This window comes from Sander vitreus, chromosome 9, assembly GCF_031162955.1.
Source record: "Sander vitreus isolate 19-12246 chromosome 9, sanVit1, whole genome shotgun sequence".
In the NCBI taxonomy this organism is placed as follows: Eukaryota; Metazoa; Chordata; class Actinopteri; order Perciformes; family Percidae; genus Sander; species Sander vitreus.
Genome location: NC_135863.1, coordinates 26,994,556 through 27,014,174, shown reverse-complemented (window position 1 = coordinate 27,014,174; position 19,619 = coordinate 26,994,556). Strand labels below are relative to the sequence as shown.

The window sequence follows — 19,619 nt, the reverse complement described above, 5'->3', positions numbered from 1 at the left end:
CTGGATCGGTTCGCAGCCGAGTGTGAAGCAGCTGGGATGAGGATCAGCACCTCTAAATCGGAGGCCATGGTTCTCAGCAGGAAACCGATGGAGTGCCTTCTCCAGGTAGGGAATGAGTCCTTACCCCAAGTGAAGGAGTTCAAGTACCTTGGGGGTCTTGTTCGCGAGTGAGGGGACAATGGAGCGGGAGATTGGTCGGAGAATCGGCACAGCAGGTGCGGTATTACATTCAATTTATCGCACCGTTAGATGAAAAGAGAGCTGAGCCAGAAGGCAAAGCTCTCAATCTACCAGTCAGTTTTTGTTCCTACCCTCACCTATGGTCATGAAGGTTGGGTCATGACCGAAAGAACAAGATCCAGGGTACAAGCGGCCGAAATGGGTTTCCTCAGGAGGGTAGCTGGCGTCTCCCTTAGAGATAGGGTGAGAAGCTCAGTTATCCGTGAGGAGCTCGGAGTAGAGCCGCTGCTCCTTTGCGTCGAAAGGAGCCAGTTGAGGTGGTTCGGGCATCTGGTAAGGATGCCCCCTGGGCGCCTCCCTAGGGAGGTGTTCCAGGCACGTCCAGCTGGGAGGAGGCCTCGGGGGAGACCCAGGACTAGGTGGAGGGATTATATCTCTAACCTGGCCTGGGAACGCCTCGGGATCCCCCAGTCGGAGCTGGTTAATGTGGCCCGGGAAAGGGAAGTTTGGGGTCCCCTACTGGAGCTGCTACCCCCGCGACCCGACCCCGGATAAGCGGATGAAGATGGAGATGGAGATGGAGTAAGACTGAGGATGGCCAATTACTTCATGTCCTATGGTCCTGTGATAAGGTCCAGGAATTTTGGACCGGGATACATGATAACCTATGTCGGATTGCAGGGACCCAGGTTCCATTCAGCCCAAGATTATTTGTTCTGGGAGATGGGTCAATCCTAAACGGGATAGATAAAGACATAAGAAGCTGGGTCCAAAGTAGTTTAATGATAGCCAGACAGATTCTGTTAAGAGGATGGAGGAATGAAGGGGTGACTTCAATCTAAGAGTGAGATGGCTAGAGTGGCAGCGTTTGAAAATATGTCATAAACGGTTTGCTAAGAAGCCATGTGCTGGGGTGAAGCATATACTATGTGCTTATGATGTTATCACATATACATGGTATTTTTATTTGGTTTGCAGTTTGTGTACTTTGTTATTGTTTTATTGTATTGTCCTGAATATTATGGTTAATATCTCAACTTGTCGTAGTTTTTGTATAAGGAAGTGATGATGACGAGTAGAGGGGTTCGGGGGGGAGGGGATGTGTTCATGTTGATAGATGTATGTTTTGTGTTTTGTTTTAATAATACAATAAAAAATGTTAATCATACAAAATTGATATTTCACTTCTATTTTTAACAGATCTTAGAATTCCATCTTTTTTATGAGCTAATGTTAATGTAGGTAATGTTAAAGTTACTTTCAGTCAACTATTTTTTGTGTTTACTATACGTAGGAATGGGTGCAAGTATAATGATGATCTTCATCCAGATTTTTGCTATTGTTTTTGCTGCTTATCTAAAGATAAACTTTGAGAGTGAACAGTATTTTAAGTGAACAAGCAAGTATACTCTTTTTTTGTTGAAGACCGAAACTAAATCAAGATTATGAAGATGGTTGAATGACTGGCTGAAAGAATAACCCACTTATATTATCTTTGTGACTGGTCTGTCAAATACTGGGATATTGAGAAACTGCTTTAATTCGGACCATTTGTACAAACCTGGGTTTCTCCTTCCTTTCAGGTATCCCACAACATTGTAGATCTTCTTGTAGGACAGCTGGTTTCCGACAGTCAGAGTAATCTTCTTTCGTTCTAGGAAAAAGAAAAGACAAACTTTAACTCCAGTGGGAAATAACAAACGTTTTGGAAATTCCCTGAAGGTGATTTCAACAAAAAGTCTTCCAAACCATACGACAATAACAGTTGATTATTTCTACCCTCTAATAGACCCATAGGAGCCTTTCATAAATTGGCTTCCTTAAAGGTGGCAGGAAATACGACCCCAAGGAGTGTTTTCCATCCTCACATCTAAATCAGAGGTCATGGTTGTAACGCCGTTTGGTTAGGTTTAAGCACAAAATCTATAGAAAAAGATGGTGGTATGGGTTAAAATCGGACCTAAATCTAACATTCTCACTCCCATCGCGTCAAAAAGATACGTTCAGTCAGGTGCCTTTGGCATTTGTTATTGACGCGAAAACTCTCCTTTAGCATCATATTTAGACACACTTGGTCGGGACTCTTGGCGTCACTTTTTGACACTCTGGGTCAGGACTCTTGCCGTCACTCTTTGACGCTCTGGGGCTGGACTATTGGCTTGACTATTGGGTGAGGTTACAAGATGTACATTTCAGTGACACACGGGACAAGAAAGGGACATGAACCCTGGTCTTCTGGGTGAAAGTCTTGTGTTGTTTGACCCATCCACCACCCCAACCTGTCTCCTTGCGCGGATTTTCGGTCTTTCATACTACTCGCTGCCGTTGCTGCTCTTAATACTACGTCATCTTACAGCGCCGTGGTCAAGCTGTTGCTATGCTTGGTGCGTTCCATACAGACGCTAAAACGCTGTGATTTTTGCGTCAGTATCTAAAGCTGAGAGCCACTGACCAAGCGTCTGTATTTTACGAGTTGGGAGTGAGTTGTAAAATCTGTACATCTGTTACATATCTTCACATCCTTTTATGCAGAACGTGATGTCTGCTTATTCCGTAAATTAAAAAAAACTTGCTGTTTAAAAGTCTTTACTATTACTATTATTAGGCGCTCTTATACTTTGTCACGTTACTACGGCCACTAGAGGGCGCCACCACTATATACTAATTTGATGTTGTTATGCGAGTTGCCGAGTGACACTGAATCCTAATTTGTCCCCAGCAAGAGGATACTGAACCCCTATTTTGTTCATAACTGTGCAGAGAGAGGAAGCAAATGACAAACAGCATGACTTGCATGCTCTGTCAAAGATGCTATGCCGCAAGCGTACCAGACAGAAAAACAAACTGAAATCTGAGGGAACTGGTGGTAAGTAATCTGAAAGTCATCCACAGTGTGTGATTAAAGTTAAAAAAGTGCTCTTGGAATGCAAGGTGCAAAAATCAAATCCAATCACCACCCAATCATGAGGTTGGTTTTAGGCAGCATTGACTAAGTTATCCACTCTACCAGCCACTTTGGCCCAAAACCATTGTTGACAGACCATTTTGCAGATACATTCAATATAAATGTTTCCTTGTTATGCTGATTAAATAAGAACATAATCCCTGTGGCACTACGTTTCCTACAAAACATATAGTCTAATTGCAATTTAGTTGAATAGGTATAACAAAATGTGTTTCGAGTAAAACTGGTGTCCAACATGATTTTCATATAGTTTTTTTTTTTTAGCTTTGCTCTATGTTGTTCATGTTAAGAACAATCAATCAAACTGATCAACCAGACTAGCTGACACCACCAAATAATAAAGCGCATGCACAATAAGTACAAACACAGACCCACACTCTCTCACACAGTGCCAATCACAATGTTGTATTTGTTGACCCAACTAGATGGCGCTCTTCATGTCATAAAAAAAAAAAACATGCTCATGAGCAGATTATATCATTTTACACGCTCAAATATTACTCTTCGCGCACCAATTCAACAATCGAGAGTTCTACAGGCAGCTGTGAGCGTGAAACAAAACATAGGGATAGGGAAAGAATGGGCCCTGCGGGTATAAAACTAAGCAGCACGTGCACAGAGCAGCCACAACGTGCTCGCGAGTGTCTGCTTTGCGAGCGGTGGAGGGCACTCCAGCAAACTCTTCTCACAAAGTCGATTTCTGCTCGCCCGAATGAAACTGACTTTTGACATTTTTGAGGCGGAAACCAAGGAAGTACTGGCCCTCCTAGGAGTGTTTTTATTTACGATATAGTGCAAGATAGCATTGTAAATAAAGGTTGTTGTCGGGATATGTGCGATGCTTTTGAAATGTCAGTAAATCCTTGCCTATGTATGTACCCCCAGCCTACCTCTAACAATAGAGCGAATGTTAGCCTTAGCTAACATGGCTGTTAGCCTGAATGATGTAAAGTTAATGTGTGATCACTTTCTACTAAAAAGTTAAACATGCCAATGTATAGCCATGTTAGCTAAGGCTAGCTCTAATGTTAGAGATAAGGGTACATCCGCAAGGATTTACAGACATTTTAAAAGCATTGCGCATAACTCAATGTGAGAGACACATAGGTTCCTTTATTTACAGTGCTATCTTGATTACATCGGTAATAAAGAGGGTTTACATGCAGTTTAGTGTCCCAAATTCCACTATGGCCACGCCAAGACCCGCCCTACGGAGCAGCTCGATGGGGTTGGGGTTAGGCATTGGAGCTTGAGTGGTTAAGGTTAGGATTGTCGATTGGTTGGGGTTAGGCATTTGACCTTGAATGGTTAAGGTTAGGATAGCCGATTGGTCAGGGGATAGGACCTGTATAAATGGGGTTACATTACAGGGAATTTGGGACACTAAACTGCACGTATACCAATAAAGAGTGAGGGCCAGATGTACTAATACTTTTGCGCCCACTTCAGGCGTATTTTTTATTTATTTAAAAGCATGGCGAGGTATGTACAAACAAAAAAAAAGCGCAGACTGCCTGTCGCAGGAACTGAAAATGGCAAATTGCGCTTTTCCGTGTCATGCATATGCATTCACGGGAGGGTCAAGGGGAAAGTGTGAGTTTCCCATAAAGAGGGAGGGGAAGCGTAAAGTGCGCCTAATTATGTATTCCGCGGTATGTACAAAACTGCCCGTGACAGCGCCTCTATTTTGCGATGAAAATTCTCCGCCTCTTAAAAGCAGGTGTAAACCAGCCGCATGCGGGTTTCCTCGCATGTGCCTCCTGGTGAAATGGCAGCAGTAATCCGAGCAAAACCAAGACATAGGACAAGGAGACGAGCTGAAAGGATTTTTGCCACAAGGATCACACTTTTTCAGTTGAGTGAACACGAAATCATTAAGCATTACAGATTAAGCAGCCATGCAATAGTACAGTTACTGGAAGAAATCAAAGATGACATTGAATCTCCGACTCAGCGTTCACATTCCATTCCAGCAGTTGTTAAACTCCTCGCTACATTACAAACATTGGCATCAGGATCATTTCAAACAGCAGTGGGAATATCGCAGTCTGCACTCAGCCTTATCATAGCACAAGTACTTAACGCTTTACTACAGTGTAATTTACGGTATAGTGGACGGAGAAAGGTGCTGATTACCCGATGAACTGCAGGTTTGGTAAATACAACGTAAGCTGAAGTATCACAGCGTGTGCTTTCTGCGGGTTGGACTTGGCGCTAATAACGCTACATTCGCAAATGTACATACATCTGGCCCTGAGTGAGTGAGTGAGTGTTTGTGTGTGTGTGCGTGCATGCGTTTGATTTCTCTGCATCAGCCATTTAGAGAACAAAGGTTGTAAGGGGTGGCTTTGAATAATAATTATGTTACATAGAGCCAGGGCTGGACTGGGGTAAAAAAATCAGCCCTGGACTTTTGAGACCCAGACCAGCCCACCACAATGGGCCGGACACCAACCATGCTTGTACTCCCCTCAACACATATACATACGAGCTGGGTTCAAAATTAGCACCATTAACCAGCCAAATGCTGGTAAAACATGCAAGTGGCTGGTTGATTTGCTTGATTCACCAGCCAAAAAAAGGTAAAATTTTAACATTCACTCGCCATTTAGCTGGTGGACAAAACGTTAATTTTGAACCCTGCATAACCCCTAATACTGTCACTTAGCTGAGTGGTAAGTAAGAGAGTATGATAATGTACTCACTGATTCAAAAAGGCTGCCTGGCTCCTGATGGCAAGATGGCTAAAGGTTGAGGGTGGGGCATGGCTGCCATCAAGATGTCTTGTATAGTAAGCAAGTGATACGTCTGTAAATTAAGCTAAAGCTGCATTTTTATCCATATATCCATATGTAACTTGAATGAATGTTGATAAATCAGAAATCTATAGTACTATGTTTGCAAGTGCCTAAGCTTGCTAATACATAACTAACATTAGCTCACTAACAGCTAACTTGTCCTCTCTGGTAGAAGGGTGCTAAAATAATCGTTTGACATGCTTAAATTTCGTGTTTTTAGCTAGCTACCGGCACTTTGTGGAGTTCGCCGCCGGTGGGGGCGGGACTTAAATGTGCTCCTTCTCTATGGTAGGATGGAAGTAGGCCATAGTAAGATGTGATTTGCCAGTGTTCAGATGAGGGACAAACCTGTGGGCCAATCATGTGATGCAAACCGAAGCATTGAGAACTTTGTAAGTGTACAGGAGGTGTTTCTCAATGTCAAGGAAGGATCCTTCGAAGCCAGAATTTCGAGGATGCTACGTCATCAACGTCCGTCAAAAGACTGTTCCAATGTCGAGGATCCTCCGAATTCCTTCAAGGACTGAGTCCTTCGTTCGGAGAATTTCCCATAAACAGCAAAGGATGCATATGTGTATCCTTCGCGCTCCCATATCACCCACAATCCTATGCGCGGCTTTGCCGCCTCGTTAAAAAAAATTAAATGATGGACCTAAGCGGGAGTTGGAGAGACATCGCTGACGGCAAAATAATCATTTAAATGTAAGTATCTTTAGTGTTTGTCATACATGTGTCAATGTAAAGCTTAACGCTTTAATGCAAATTGCTCTAGTAATTAGGTAGATACACCCCGAGCTAACGTTAGCTAACCAAACCTATCATTTATCATTAGGCTGTTAGCTAGGTTGCTGTCTTTTTGTGCAATTTGTGTTTTTAAAGTTTAAAACTCTGTTAATTAATGCAAGATTAATTAATGCAAATCTGCTTACCGGTAAGTGTTATGACAACTACAAACATGAACTCCCACGAGTTTTTAATTTATTGACATGGGATAAATAAGAGAAAACGACTATTGCTTATATTATATAACCTATCAGTGTCGGTCACGTTACCTACCTTAGCACGCTGCAGGCAAAGTTGCCAACAGAATATTCTCCTCCTGCAAGCAGACTGACGCTGATTCACCTTCTCCATCTCAACAAAAAAAATTGAACAGCACAGTTCACAGTTCCACATCCATTTTGTCCAGTGTTTTTGAAATGCAGCGGGGAAACATTTTCAATGACGCTAAGCACGCAATGACGTGCACTTGCTAGCCTGTTCCATTGTACATGTTCTACGAATGCTAAGGAGGAGCCTGCCCTAGCCTCTGAAGGACCCGACTTGGAAGGACTAGTCCTACCAAGGAAGGATCCTTGACATTGAGAAACGGGTAGAGAGTTTATTACAAAGATAGATTATAAAGACAGTAGCGTTAATGTTTACATGCTAACTATAACCTGAAGCTTTTCAATGGTCTAGAAGAGACAGTAGAAATATACAATTCTTACACTCTTTACAGAGTATGTTATATGAAAAATGAATGGGGTTCAAGAAACCTTGACTTAGTTTCCTACTTGGAATAATGATTTAAAAGACATTCATTGTATTTGCATTTTCCCTGATAGAAGGACATTTTCCAAGGTGATGAAAAAATATCCCTTTTGACTGCAAAGAGCGGTAGGCCCAATACAAATGTTAGTGTTTCCCCTATGTTGACTGTTAGAGTTTTAAATCCACATGAACAACTATTCACATAGGCATGAAATGGATGTACCGCACAGCACTTATTTAAAAAGAAGATAGGTCACTTTTAAGGCTGGTTCGCCTGTTACTCCCGTTATTTCCTTACAAGCAATGTAGCAGTTTAAAGGCTATATCACTTCCAGCAAACAGCATCATCCAACTGTTTTAACCGAATATTCTCTGCTCCAGCTCAGCTAAAAACATAACACAGAATCCAGTCATTCATTACGGATTCAACATTATTTTGGCTTCACCTGTTCAACTGAGTGGTGGCCCACCAGGCCTGTACAGGGAAAACACTGAATGTGTACTGCATGCATGCTGTGTGGCATATTCACACTATTCTACTGACTGACTTTTGGTGGCGGTAATTGGCCGAGGTTTCAAAAAGTTCAGAATGATGTTTGATGTATAAGGAAATGCATTCCACACATTTTAGCCATCACAATACATTTTGGTGAGAAACATAAAAACATAACTATTTTCTCATCCTACTGTTAAATGACTCTTATAAAAAAACCAAAAAAACAAAGTGACCTCAAATACAGTAGAAACATTGTCCTTTATGTGAAGGTCTACAACGGAAACTGGCTCTTACAAAGATAGCATAACAAGACCCCACACACACACACACACACACACACACACACACACACACACACACACACACTCACACAGTACAATGCCATACGATGCATTTGACAGAGCAGTCACTGGATATTGTGTCTGCCAGCTCTGCTGCCTTGCTGGACGGCTGTGAGCTCTTGGGGGGCTGATGGCTGGATATCTGAGGGAAATACAGACAAGCTGCCAGTAAAGATGTGAAGCAGGGGCTCAAACTGTGTGCGACAGAGGTCCCCTGCCTACAGCACAGCACTACAGCATGACAGCCCACTTTTTCCAGCTCTGCTCGAGTCCTCCATCCCTCCCTGCCTGCCTGCCTTCTCGCCCTCTCGCTCCTCTTTAATACATTATAAAAATTCACTGCTTTCTCTCATAGGCGCCACATAACCCATTTATCACTTTTGACATCGGCACAAATGACTTTGGCTAAAGAGCAGGGATGGAATATGTGGCCCGTTTGTGTAATCAATCTGCAGATGTACGCACAGAGAGCAGCGAGGGAGATTTGTCAGCGAGCAATTCCCCTTAATGAGGAATGGGTTTACAGATAGGGCTACTTCTACAGGTAAGGGGTGACTCTGAGTTAAGTTTTCAGAGTTGATGAACATATTAAAAGGGACTACAGCGTGTGTCTGATTTTCACAAGCTAAATGAAATGTAAAGGTAGATAGTTCCGATTCCCCCCACACACACCTTTTCCCTGAGAGATTGCATGATTTTCTACCTGCTGCTCAAATAGTAGCATTGAAACAGTATTCATATCAATTCAATTCAATAGGTTTTATTGGCATGATGTTTGACATGTGTTGCCAAAGCACGATCAAGATTATGAGGATTAATCAAGTTTAGCATTGTACAATTACAATATGACTTAACCATTCAAGACAAATACAACACCGCATGTTAGTGTTAATCTACTGATAATAACATAAAGAGATGTTATCGATACTACAAGATATTTAATATTCTATAGATAACAAAAGAAAATCTACCTATGATGAAATGAAATAAAGAGATGTTAAAATAAAATAAAATCTCCACTATCTGGGCTTAGCACCACCCAGGACGGTTGTGATTGGTTTAAAAAAACACAAACAAATCAGAGCGTTTTTTCCCCTAACCAAGAACAGGATAGGTAAAGTGGTCTGGCAATGCAAGACTAGTCTATAAACAGTGTTGTGTGTAACGTGTTACAAACAACAAAGTACCGCGTTACAGTAACGTAACTACTTTTTCAGGTAAAAAGTAGTGTAACGCGCTACTAGGCGTTCTGAAAATTTGGTAACGAAATGTAGTTCGTTTTTCAATTCAGCGCGTAACTTACAGTTACAACGTTACTTTTCCCAGGGACAGATTTGACTGCCTTCTCAGATGCGCGCTCACAAGCTCCACCCGGGTGCGTGACAGAGGCTGGTAGCAGAGCAATCATGGCAAGCAAGATGCAGCCAACGCTAACTTTTGAGGGCGTTTTAAGCTTCGTGGCTTTTTGCTGGGACGACGCTCTGAGCAGAGAGCTACGTGACACATGCTGAGGACTGGTGGTTAAATCGGCCGTCCCTACAAACAGAGCGTGCCAGGCAGACAAAAAGCTGACATCCTCACAGATGGATGTGGTGGAGATGGTGTTGGTAAGTTAAATATGTAATACATTTATACATCCATCTTCTATTGGTCTATATGTCTATGTCCTACTGGTTGTCTCTTTTGCTGTGGCAGAAAGTGACATATTTAGCACTGCACATTATAATTAGTTCTACTTTTTCTGTCAGTAGCCTGAATATGAATGGTAGAATGTGTCCTAATGTCACCAAATGAATCAGATTCAAATGAAATGTGGTGTGACCAACAGTGATACATTGTCCAGTGTGTCTGATTAGCTGTGCATAGGGTCCTCCCTCTGCACAGCTTTCCACTCTCTGAAAAAAATAAAATACTTAACCACTGTCTTCTCCAAGGAACCTCACACATGACTGGCCCTGATAAAAACAACTTTTTCTAACAAGTCCTTTTTGCTACAACTACTAAATAAATTCTTTGATATTGCCTTCCACAACAACCTACATGACTGTTCTGCAAATAATTGCCAGACCTTCCTCCACAGCGCTGCAGAGGAAGGTCTGGCTAGTCCACACAGCATTCCGAGATGGGAGAAAAACACGCTCTGGTTTATTGGCATTTCTTTAAATCAATCCCAATCGTTTTGGGGCGGCGCTAGGCGCTGGACGGAGCAACGGTGCCTCTGCAAAATAGCCTCAGGAAGGAACTTGTTGTTTTAGTCGTGCAACAGAAAACTCAGATTGGACAGATAGTCTAGCTAGCTGTCTGGATTTACCCTGCAGAAATCTGAGGAGCAGTTAACCACTGTCCTTATAAATCGACCAGAGTTTAAAATTCCAACAAAGAAAGCGGAAGGTGAGGGACATCTGCCGTGTTTTCTGATCTGCCACCTGTTTGGTTAAAGGGGAACACGGCCTAAATTACGAATTCCAATATGTTATTTCTATACCATAGAAAAGTTATATCAATATTTGTGAACATTAGCTACTCTCTCTCAAAGCCAGAAACCAGAGAAGTAAGTCTCAAACTTTTGAATCCATTAAGTATAAAGTCTGGAGATGCTCCACAGACAATGAATGGGAGACTGATTTTGTGGACCCACAGAATGCTTGTTTTCTTTTTTTTTTTACTCCCAAATGACCCCTTTTATTGTAGTGTAGTTGTGAAACAGAATATGTACCCATATACATAACATTCCCCTGGGTGGTGTCATCTATAACATCTTTCCCAATTCATCGTCTATGGAGCAATTCCAGACTTTATACTTGATGACATCACAAATTTGAGTTTTAGCACTGTAGTTTTTGGATTTCAGATAGAGTTGTTCTTAGACCATAGGAATAACATGTATGAATTAAATACACTTAAAGTCTAACTCTCGCCCAAATGCAACCTAGGGTCTTTTTGTGAATGTACGAGAGTCAAACTTTCGTTTAAAAGCATATTTAGGATGGAATCGCCACTTTTAAGATTTACCGTATTTTCGTTTTTCGGTCAAATGGCCTTTTGAATGGGAGTGCTAGGGGCACATGCTAGCCTCAAAATCTTTTTTAAAACACTAAGAAGGCTTGACCCAACATTTGACACCCGACTTTGCTCGAAGTATCACCAGGGGCTCTACTCCTTAACGAAAGCATTGAGAACATTGTTTGAGTACCCAGAGTTTACTAAAAAGAAGGTTTTGAGCAACTCACGTTAGCAGTTGTTGTTTACGCTATCCGCCATCTTCCCAGTCAAAAATAGGCGATGCGAATTAACGGACTCCATAGGAGGAAATGTCATTCTTATATGAGGCTCCTTTTTCAACTACAAGGTCAAAATTGTGTTTCACTAACGACAAAACAACAAATTGTCCGTGCATTTATATGGAACTAAGCTTTAGGAGCTTTCCATCTTTACTCTCCTTCCTCGACTATTTTTGACTGACTCGATAGACGGCGACCGGTGAGTTGCTCAAAACCTTTCTTTTTAGTAAACTCTGTGTACACAAACAATGTTCTCAATGCTCAAGTTCATGTGTAGAGACCCTGGTGATACTTTGAGCAAAGTTTCATGTTGTGTCGAGCCTTCTTAGTGTTTTAAAAATAGCTATTTTGAGGCTAGCATAAAAGTGCCCCTAGCATTTGACAGAAAAATGAAAATACGGTAAATCGTGGCGATTCATCCTAAATATGCTTTTAAACGAAAGTTTGACTCGGGTACATTCACAAAAAGACCCTAGGTTGCATTTTGGCGAGAGTTATGCTTTAATTGGATTCTGATTCAAAGTGACTGAAAAACTGATATTTAAATTTCTTTTTATGTACAGAGATAAAACAGGTTTGGTAGGTACTTTACCTTGGACAAAGCATGGCTAGCTGTTTCCCCCTGCTTTCCGTCTTTATGCTAAGCTAGGCTAATCATGTCATGTCTCCAGCTCCAACACACAGACATGAGATTGATACCCACCTCGTATCTAACCCCTATTTTCCACCGAGCGCGTCTGCGCTGCATTCCAGAGGCGCTGTGACCCTTGCGAGCAATCGCAGCCATTCAAGTCAATGTTTGATATTCCACCAGCCACGCCACGGTGCGTCCCAGAAGCGTGTGGGAAGCGGATCTCTGCTCTGCTGATGAACACGCCAGATCTATTTTCCCGCAAGCCATGGGGCGTTCAGACAGCTGGGCAGGAAGTGAAACGGCGAGAGCATCCACTCATCGAGTTTACCAAAACAACCCCCCCCCAATATCATATACGTCTCCTCTACAACAGCACGATAAACAAGAAATTTATCTTGGAGATGGAAAAATATAATACGACATCACAGATCGTTTTCATCAGAACAACGCCAGAAAAGAGAAGGCACAGAGTATAATTGCAGGAGTGCTTGGAGTGGAAGGTAGTAAATTACTGTAAATTACTTGTATAGACAATATAATCTGCAAGTCAGGCAGCAAGACGCTCCGCTTCTGAGACACTCCCGGTGTGGTATGGCATGTGGTGGAGGACGGAACAAAACTGGAACACAGCCGGAACGCAGCAGAGATGCAAAAGCAAAAGTAAGAATGTCTTGCAAGCAGGTAAACTATTCTTTTTTAGTTTAAGTAACACAAGTGGAGACATTATTCATTCATCCATAAAAAAATCCTGTCTTGTATATCAGGTTTTAGATCCAAATTAGTTTAATGTAGCACCAAAACAACATCATGAATAAAAATGTTGATGCTAAATGAGACCGGGATTAAAATCAACAAGGAGCTGCAGATTGACACATGGCCAACTGACAAACATTGGATAAATTATGAAGTGATATTAGCAATGAGTTATTAATGATAGCATGAGGTCATTTACCAGTATTTGACGAAGATGAATTACTGAGTCACCCGTTTAAAATCATCATAGTCATTAGAACATTTTTAATTTGCCATTATGCATACTTGTTAAGTATTATCTTGTTGCCATAACATCTTTCTACATTCTGGAACTACCACATACACTTTATTACTCATATTCTGTGGTGACAGCATAATGAACTTTGAAACAAAATAAACAACTTCTGCCACAAGAAATGAATGATATCTTGCAATAAAGCAAGCTGATTGGAACACCCACAAACCCATAGATTTAAACCATAGGTGCCACGAATGAAAAAAGATGCAATATATTCAAAAAGTCTAAATTCAGAAGCATCTCAGCGTCATTCTCTGCAGGTTATTAAATGCAGAGTTGAGAAGAAAAAGCAGTAAGTGAATGTGGGAAACCTGCGCACAGCAATCAATAGTGGTGTAATTAAAGGCCTTGGGAGTCCTTTCTATAAAGCCATTTCAAGTTGTTCTGCTTCGCTCGCCTCTCCCTCCGCGGCCTCACAATGTAATTGCCTCGGACATTTGTTACACTTTTGGCATTTGTTCTGAGTGGGAGAGAGAGGGAGACAGAAAGCGAGAGAAAGAAAGAAAGAATTGCATGTGTTAAAAAATTAGGAGAGGAGGTAACGAGACAAAGAAGCAATTCAGTCACATTTTTCAGTTATGATTTTTTTCTGCAGTATTAATTGCTCTGAAATGAATGTAGTATGTATGTGCTGAACGGCACATCACTGGTACCTCTGTCCCCTCCACTACATGGGCAGAACAACCTCCAAACCACACAACGATTTAGTCTTTATTCCTATCCTCTTTAAAAAGACTAATTGGAAAGGTTCAGAAATTAGCTCCCCTAGCTGAGGCAGGAAAATATGCCCCACAACAGCATTTTCTGTCCTTATATCTAAACCACAGAAGGTAATGGTCATGGTTTTAAACACGTTGTTAACGTTGTGAAATTGTCGCAGTTTGGTTAGGTTTAGGAACAAAAACTACTTCTTTTAGTTTAGAAAAAGATTGTGGTTTTGGTAAAATCATAGATTTCTTACGTTGCTTCACTTCCAGTTATGCACCTGAAGCAGAATTTGATGTAGTTCCGTTTGTTCCATGAAGTAAAAAAAAAAACAACCCTGCCGTTTACTTTTGATTTTCAGAAGGGACTCGAAACCTGCATTCTGAGTGAAAGTCTTGTGTTTGTTTGACCCTTCCCCTACCCCAACCTGCCTACTTGCACCCGTCATAATTACTACGGCAACTAGAGGGCGTTGTCACTATGAACGTAAATATTGCTGCTTGAACAAAAGACTTATGTGGCTGTTTTTCTGGGGAGGATAGTCGTGGCAGAAATATGTGTCACTAGAAACTGAATTTTGCGGAAAAACTACTGGCCTGGTTAAAATTGCGAGATAGGGCGTTTGCGCTGCGTTCATGTGGTGCCAGAATAATCGGAAAAATGGATTGCATTGTGAGATACGGCATGTGTTGGTGAAGGTCTGCGCTCTCCGAGTGCCCTTCTAGTATCTGAATTTGAATTTCTCAACCTAAATAATTGCATTAAAAAAAATCATTTGAATCCCATCATTTGAAATTGTGTTAACTTGAATACTTGCATTGAAATTATTTGTGCTTTATGTAGTTGACGTTGGGACGGTGATAGCACGTGGCTCATCAGGATTGGGAAACCAACTTGCCAGTCTCCTGCTGACTCTGGTAACCTCCTGCTAATCTCCCGTCTACTCTGCTAGCCTGGGCTAGCTAGCCAGCTGGCCCAGTCAAGCTTTTTTAATGGAAAGATCAGAGTAAACACAGAGGAAAAGGTGGAGAAGATGAGCTCAAGTTAGCCAGAACATCTCTGCAGCCATCTCATGACTATGAGCCGCTTATCAGGATGGTAAAAAATCAACTCAGCAGTCTCCTGCTGACTCTGCTAGCCTGGCCGGTCAAAGTTTTCAAATGTAAACATCAGAGTAAACACAGAGGAAAAGGTGAAGATGGCTAGTCCCTGCATTCTTTTCATCAACACTCCCACATTAGGGAAACTTCTGACTTCAAGTCAAGATAGAAGAATGAACATGAATGAACATTAAAGGTGACATATTATGCTTTAACGTATTTTCTGTCATGTCTATAATGTTATAATGTCGGATTTTCATGTTAAACGTGTTCAATTAATCAGGTAAACGAATTTTAGAGAAATCCCTGTGAGCTAAAACGTTCAGATTTCCAACTGTTCTGAACGCTTCACTTTCAAAAGTCTTTTCTACTCTCGGCTGGGTGTTACGTAACACTTAGCCGGCCTTCTAAGATTGGTCATCTGCTCCAGGCAGGAACTACTGGCGTGTTTCTTTTTTTAAGCTACTGTGGTGTTAACATTGTTACCATTGTCACATGTAGATACATGCTAAAGGCAGCGAAAGATCTTGGCTGCCAATGTTGTTAAATTCTCCCTAATTCCGGGCCACTGCTGAAACATGTCCGATTGGGTAGTATTTGGTTTAGAAGGCTTTTATTTACAAGAGACTCAGAGATGCGGAAACACGCTAGGTTTTTTTTGGTGAGGAGGGATTAAAGAGACGCTCCAACAGAGCATCTCAGACAAAGGGTGAATACAGGAGCAGCAGTCATGGGCAGTCTGAGAAAGATTAAGTGTTTTTGAACATTGAAGGATGTAAACATGTTCTAGTACAAACACAAAATTTGAATGTATGAACCTAAAAATGCTATATAATAACTCACCTTTAAGCTGGAAGTAGGAGAAAAATGTGTATCCCTGTGTGTAAGTCTGTAAATGTATAAACAGGGGCTTGCAGCACACCTTAGAGGTAATGATGGACTAGCTTGGTAATTGTCTGGTCAACAGGCTTAGATAGAGTCAGAGCCCAAACCCCAAGGCATGATGGGGACAGGGTGTGTTCAGTGAATTAATCAATCTTAAAGGGCTGACAAGATGAGAGAGGTGGGCATGCTCTACCGGATGCACACACACCGACATACATGACCACTGACACAACACACTGACACAACACACCCAATGTATTTATCCAGATGAGGGCCTAGACAAAAAAGACCGAAAGAGTGCAGCAATATTCAAGACTGTAGACACTAAGACACAAATGGACATTTTTTTCAAATTGCTTTGCAAATGCAAAAAACACAGAAAGAGGAATGCATAGGGAGGAGAAATATACCTATACTTTTATAAGCAAGAGTCCAATATCTTTAATGTAACTGGACATCACTGTATATATGCACACAGGCAATAAAAAAGATATGATATAGACACACACACACATACTGAGAGTACTGTGAGGCTGACCGCGTTATCTCGTTAAGGTCTGCCGATCTCCATGGAGGGACCCTGAGCAATTAACCAATGGCCAGCCAATACAGATCGCCTTAATTGAATGGGAATTAAAAGAGAAAAATAAGACGAAAAGGAATTAAAAAGAGAGGGGGGAAAAATTAAAGGAGGCAGACAGATGGAAACTAATGATAGTTGGATCCCAAGAGTGGTCAGAGGTGCAGCCAATCGATTGGAGACAGATTACATCTCTCTCGCTCTCTCTCTTTGTTTTCCCTTTTGTATCTCTCCCTTTCTCGTGCCCATTCTCTCCCTCTTTCCAACTCGTTTGATGCAATGGAAACACTTCAAAAAGAAGCCTACCTTGCAGAACCACTGGATGTACATTAAGCTTGGTGTACACAGATGCCTGTCTCCACACACACACACACACACACACACACACACACACACACACACACACACACACACACACACACACACAATATGCACTCCAAAACCAGCAGTATCTCTGCCAGACCTGTAGCAGCTTCTGTCACACATGAAAGATATTCAGTGACAGACACATACTACTAAAAAGACAGCATTCACACTAGTGATGCCTAAATGAAGCTTTGTGAAGCATTTTCTTTATTTCAAAACCCAACAGATGGTGCTCTCTGTTCAAAAAAGGTTGAAAGCACACTGAATTGCCACTGAGCGCCATCTAGTTGGGTCAATACATACAACTAATGGTTCATGAAGCTTCATTTGGACATCACTAATTCATACCACTGACAGACCAAAAAACACAGTACTACTAAGATACACTAATATTTACATTAAATAATATACTAGATTCTTCTAGAAACTGATAAATGGCCAAAAGACACTCAAAAAAAATCCACTATCACTTGATTTTCTGAAATACCACTAACACCATGGGCTTAAAGCTCGAAACTAAAAACAACAGTGGGTCAAGAGTGGCACATACATGCAAAATCTGCACCAGTGCACTGAAGGATCAATTGTACTCATGTCTTTGGCCACTGGTTTGTGTGGGGGTGCATCATTGATTATGTGTGTGACTCACTTTGGGGTTTGTGTGTGTGTGTGTGTGTGTGTGTGTGTGTGTGTGTGTGTGTGTGTGTGTGTGTGTGTGTGTGTGTGACTGTTATCTGTGCAGCATGGGAAACAGCAGAAAGCAGTGTTCCAGTCACTGACCAGCTGCTTGAATTTATTGGGGAATAAATGGAAATGAACAGACCGTGCACATGTACAATGGGGAAACATACCAGCAACAAGAGATGAGGACTGCCTTACATGCCCCCCCAAAAACAGAAACTGTGCTAGGGTAGGATGGAGGGAGGGGGATGAGTGAGTGGAGGCTCAAATAAAAGGACAGAGGACCAAACGCTCAGAAGGTGGCAGTGTGATAGAGGGCTGTGGTGATGATGCTGAGATAAGAAGGGATTTACGCTCTTCGAAAGCAGGTATTACCACTTAATACTGTATCCATCTCATCTCTCTCTTACACACACACACACACACACACACACACCTCAATATGCCAAGGCTACTATGCCTGGTACCCCATGTGAAGCAGCCCCTCATGGGATCTGGCCAAAACTGTAAGATCTCACCAAACATGAAAATGCCAAAAGAAAATGACATGGACAAGACCTGCTTTTCTACATTCTAGGTGTCTGATATTTTCAATGGAGGGTTCGACCCAAACAAATTGCAAAAATCTAACATATTGGTCTGAGTCTAGTGTAATGTCCTCTAGTGGCATTTAGCCATGCAAATAGTGGTTTGGTTTTATTTGCCCCAGTTCTAAGATCTGTAATGGTTTGTTGTACCATGACTTTTCTGAAAGTGCGACCATGAGGTTGATATTTTTGGTGTATTGAAATATCGCCACAACTATAGGATGGATTGTCGTGAAATTCTGTGCACACATTCATGGTCCCCAGAAAATAAATTGGAATAACTTTGATCCCCTGACTTTTCATCTAGTGCCATCATCAGGTTAAAATCTGAATTTGTCCAATACCTGCAAAACTAATAACATTCCCATAAACCTTAACTGTACCTTGTGTTTAGTGCTAATTAGCACATAATAACACTCTAAACTTCGATGCAAAACATGGTAAACATGCTGCTAAACATCAGCATTGTATAGCATTGTCATTGTAAGCAAGTTGCTTATGTTAGCATTAAACTCAAAGCATTGCTGGGTCACATGGGTGGCAGTGAAGGTCAGGGGCCTCGACGGACCAGACGCGGGCAGCAGAGGCTGGCTCTGGAGACGTGGAATGTCACCTCTCTGTGGGGGAAGGAGCCGGAACTTGTGCGGGAGGTGGAGCGCTACCGGTTAGATCTGGTGGGGCTTACCTCTACGCACAGTCTTGGTTCTGGAACCATACTCCTGGATAGGGGTTGGACTCTTTTCTTCTCCGGAGTTGCCCAGGGTGTGAGGCGCCGGGCAGGTGTGGGGATACTCACAAGCCCCCGGCTGAGCACCGCTACGTTGGAGTTTAACCCGGTGGACGAGAGGGTCGCCTCCCTACGCCTGCGGGTTGTGGGGGGGAAAACTCTGACTGTTGTTTGTACATATGCACCAAACAAGAGTTCAGAGTATTCAGCCTTCTTGGAGACCTTGAGTGGGCTCCAGTCGGGGACTCCATAGTTCTGCTGGGGGACTTCAACGCGCACGTGGGTAATGATGGAGACACATGGAGAGGCGTGATTGGGAGGAACGGCCTCCCTGATCTAAACCAGAGTGGTTGTTTGTTGTTGGACTTCTGTGCTAGTCATGGATTGTCTATAACGAACACCATGTTCGAACATAGGGATGCTCATAAGTGTACTTGGTACTAGAGCACCCTAGGCCAAAGGTCAATGATCGATTTTATAATCGTTTCATCTGATCTGAGGCCATATGTTTTGGACACTCGGGTGAAGAGAGTGGCGGAGCTGTCAACCGATCACCATCTGGTGGTGAGTTGGGTCAGGGGGTGGGGGAAGACTCTGGACAGACCTGGTAAGCCCAAAGCGGGTAGTGTGGGTAAATTGGGAACGTCTGGAGGAGGCCCCTGTCCGACAGACTTTCAACTCACACCTCCGGCGGAGCTTTTCGTGCATC

The 19,619-nt window shown here is 42.3% G+C and overlaps 1 protein-coding gene across 1 annotated transcript in view; it reads right to left on the bottom strand.

The window, feature by feature from the left end:
- The window catches only part of LOC144523968 (inactive N-acetylated-alpha-linked acidic dipeptidase-like protein 2), a 196,854-nt gene that overhangs the window by 9,220 nt on the left and 168,015 nt on the right, over positions 1 to 19,619 (bottom strand). Inside the window, exon 7 of the mRNA XM_078259939.1 lies at positions 1,742 to 1,834. Coding sequence (XP_078116065.1) covers positions 1,742 to 1,834 — 93 coding nt within the window. The remainder of the gene's footprint in view (positions 1 to 1,741; positions 1,835 to 19,619) is intronic.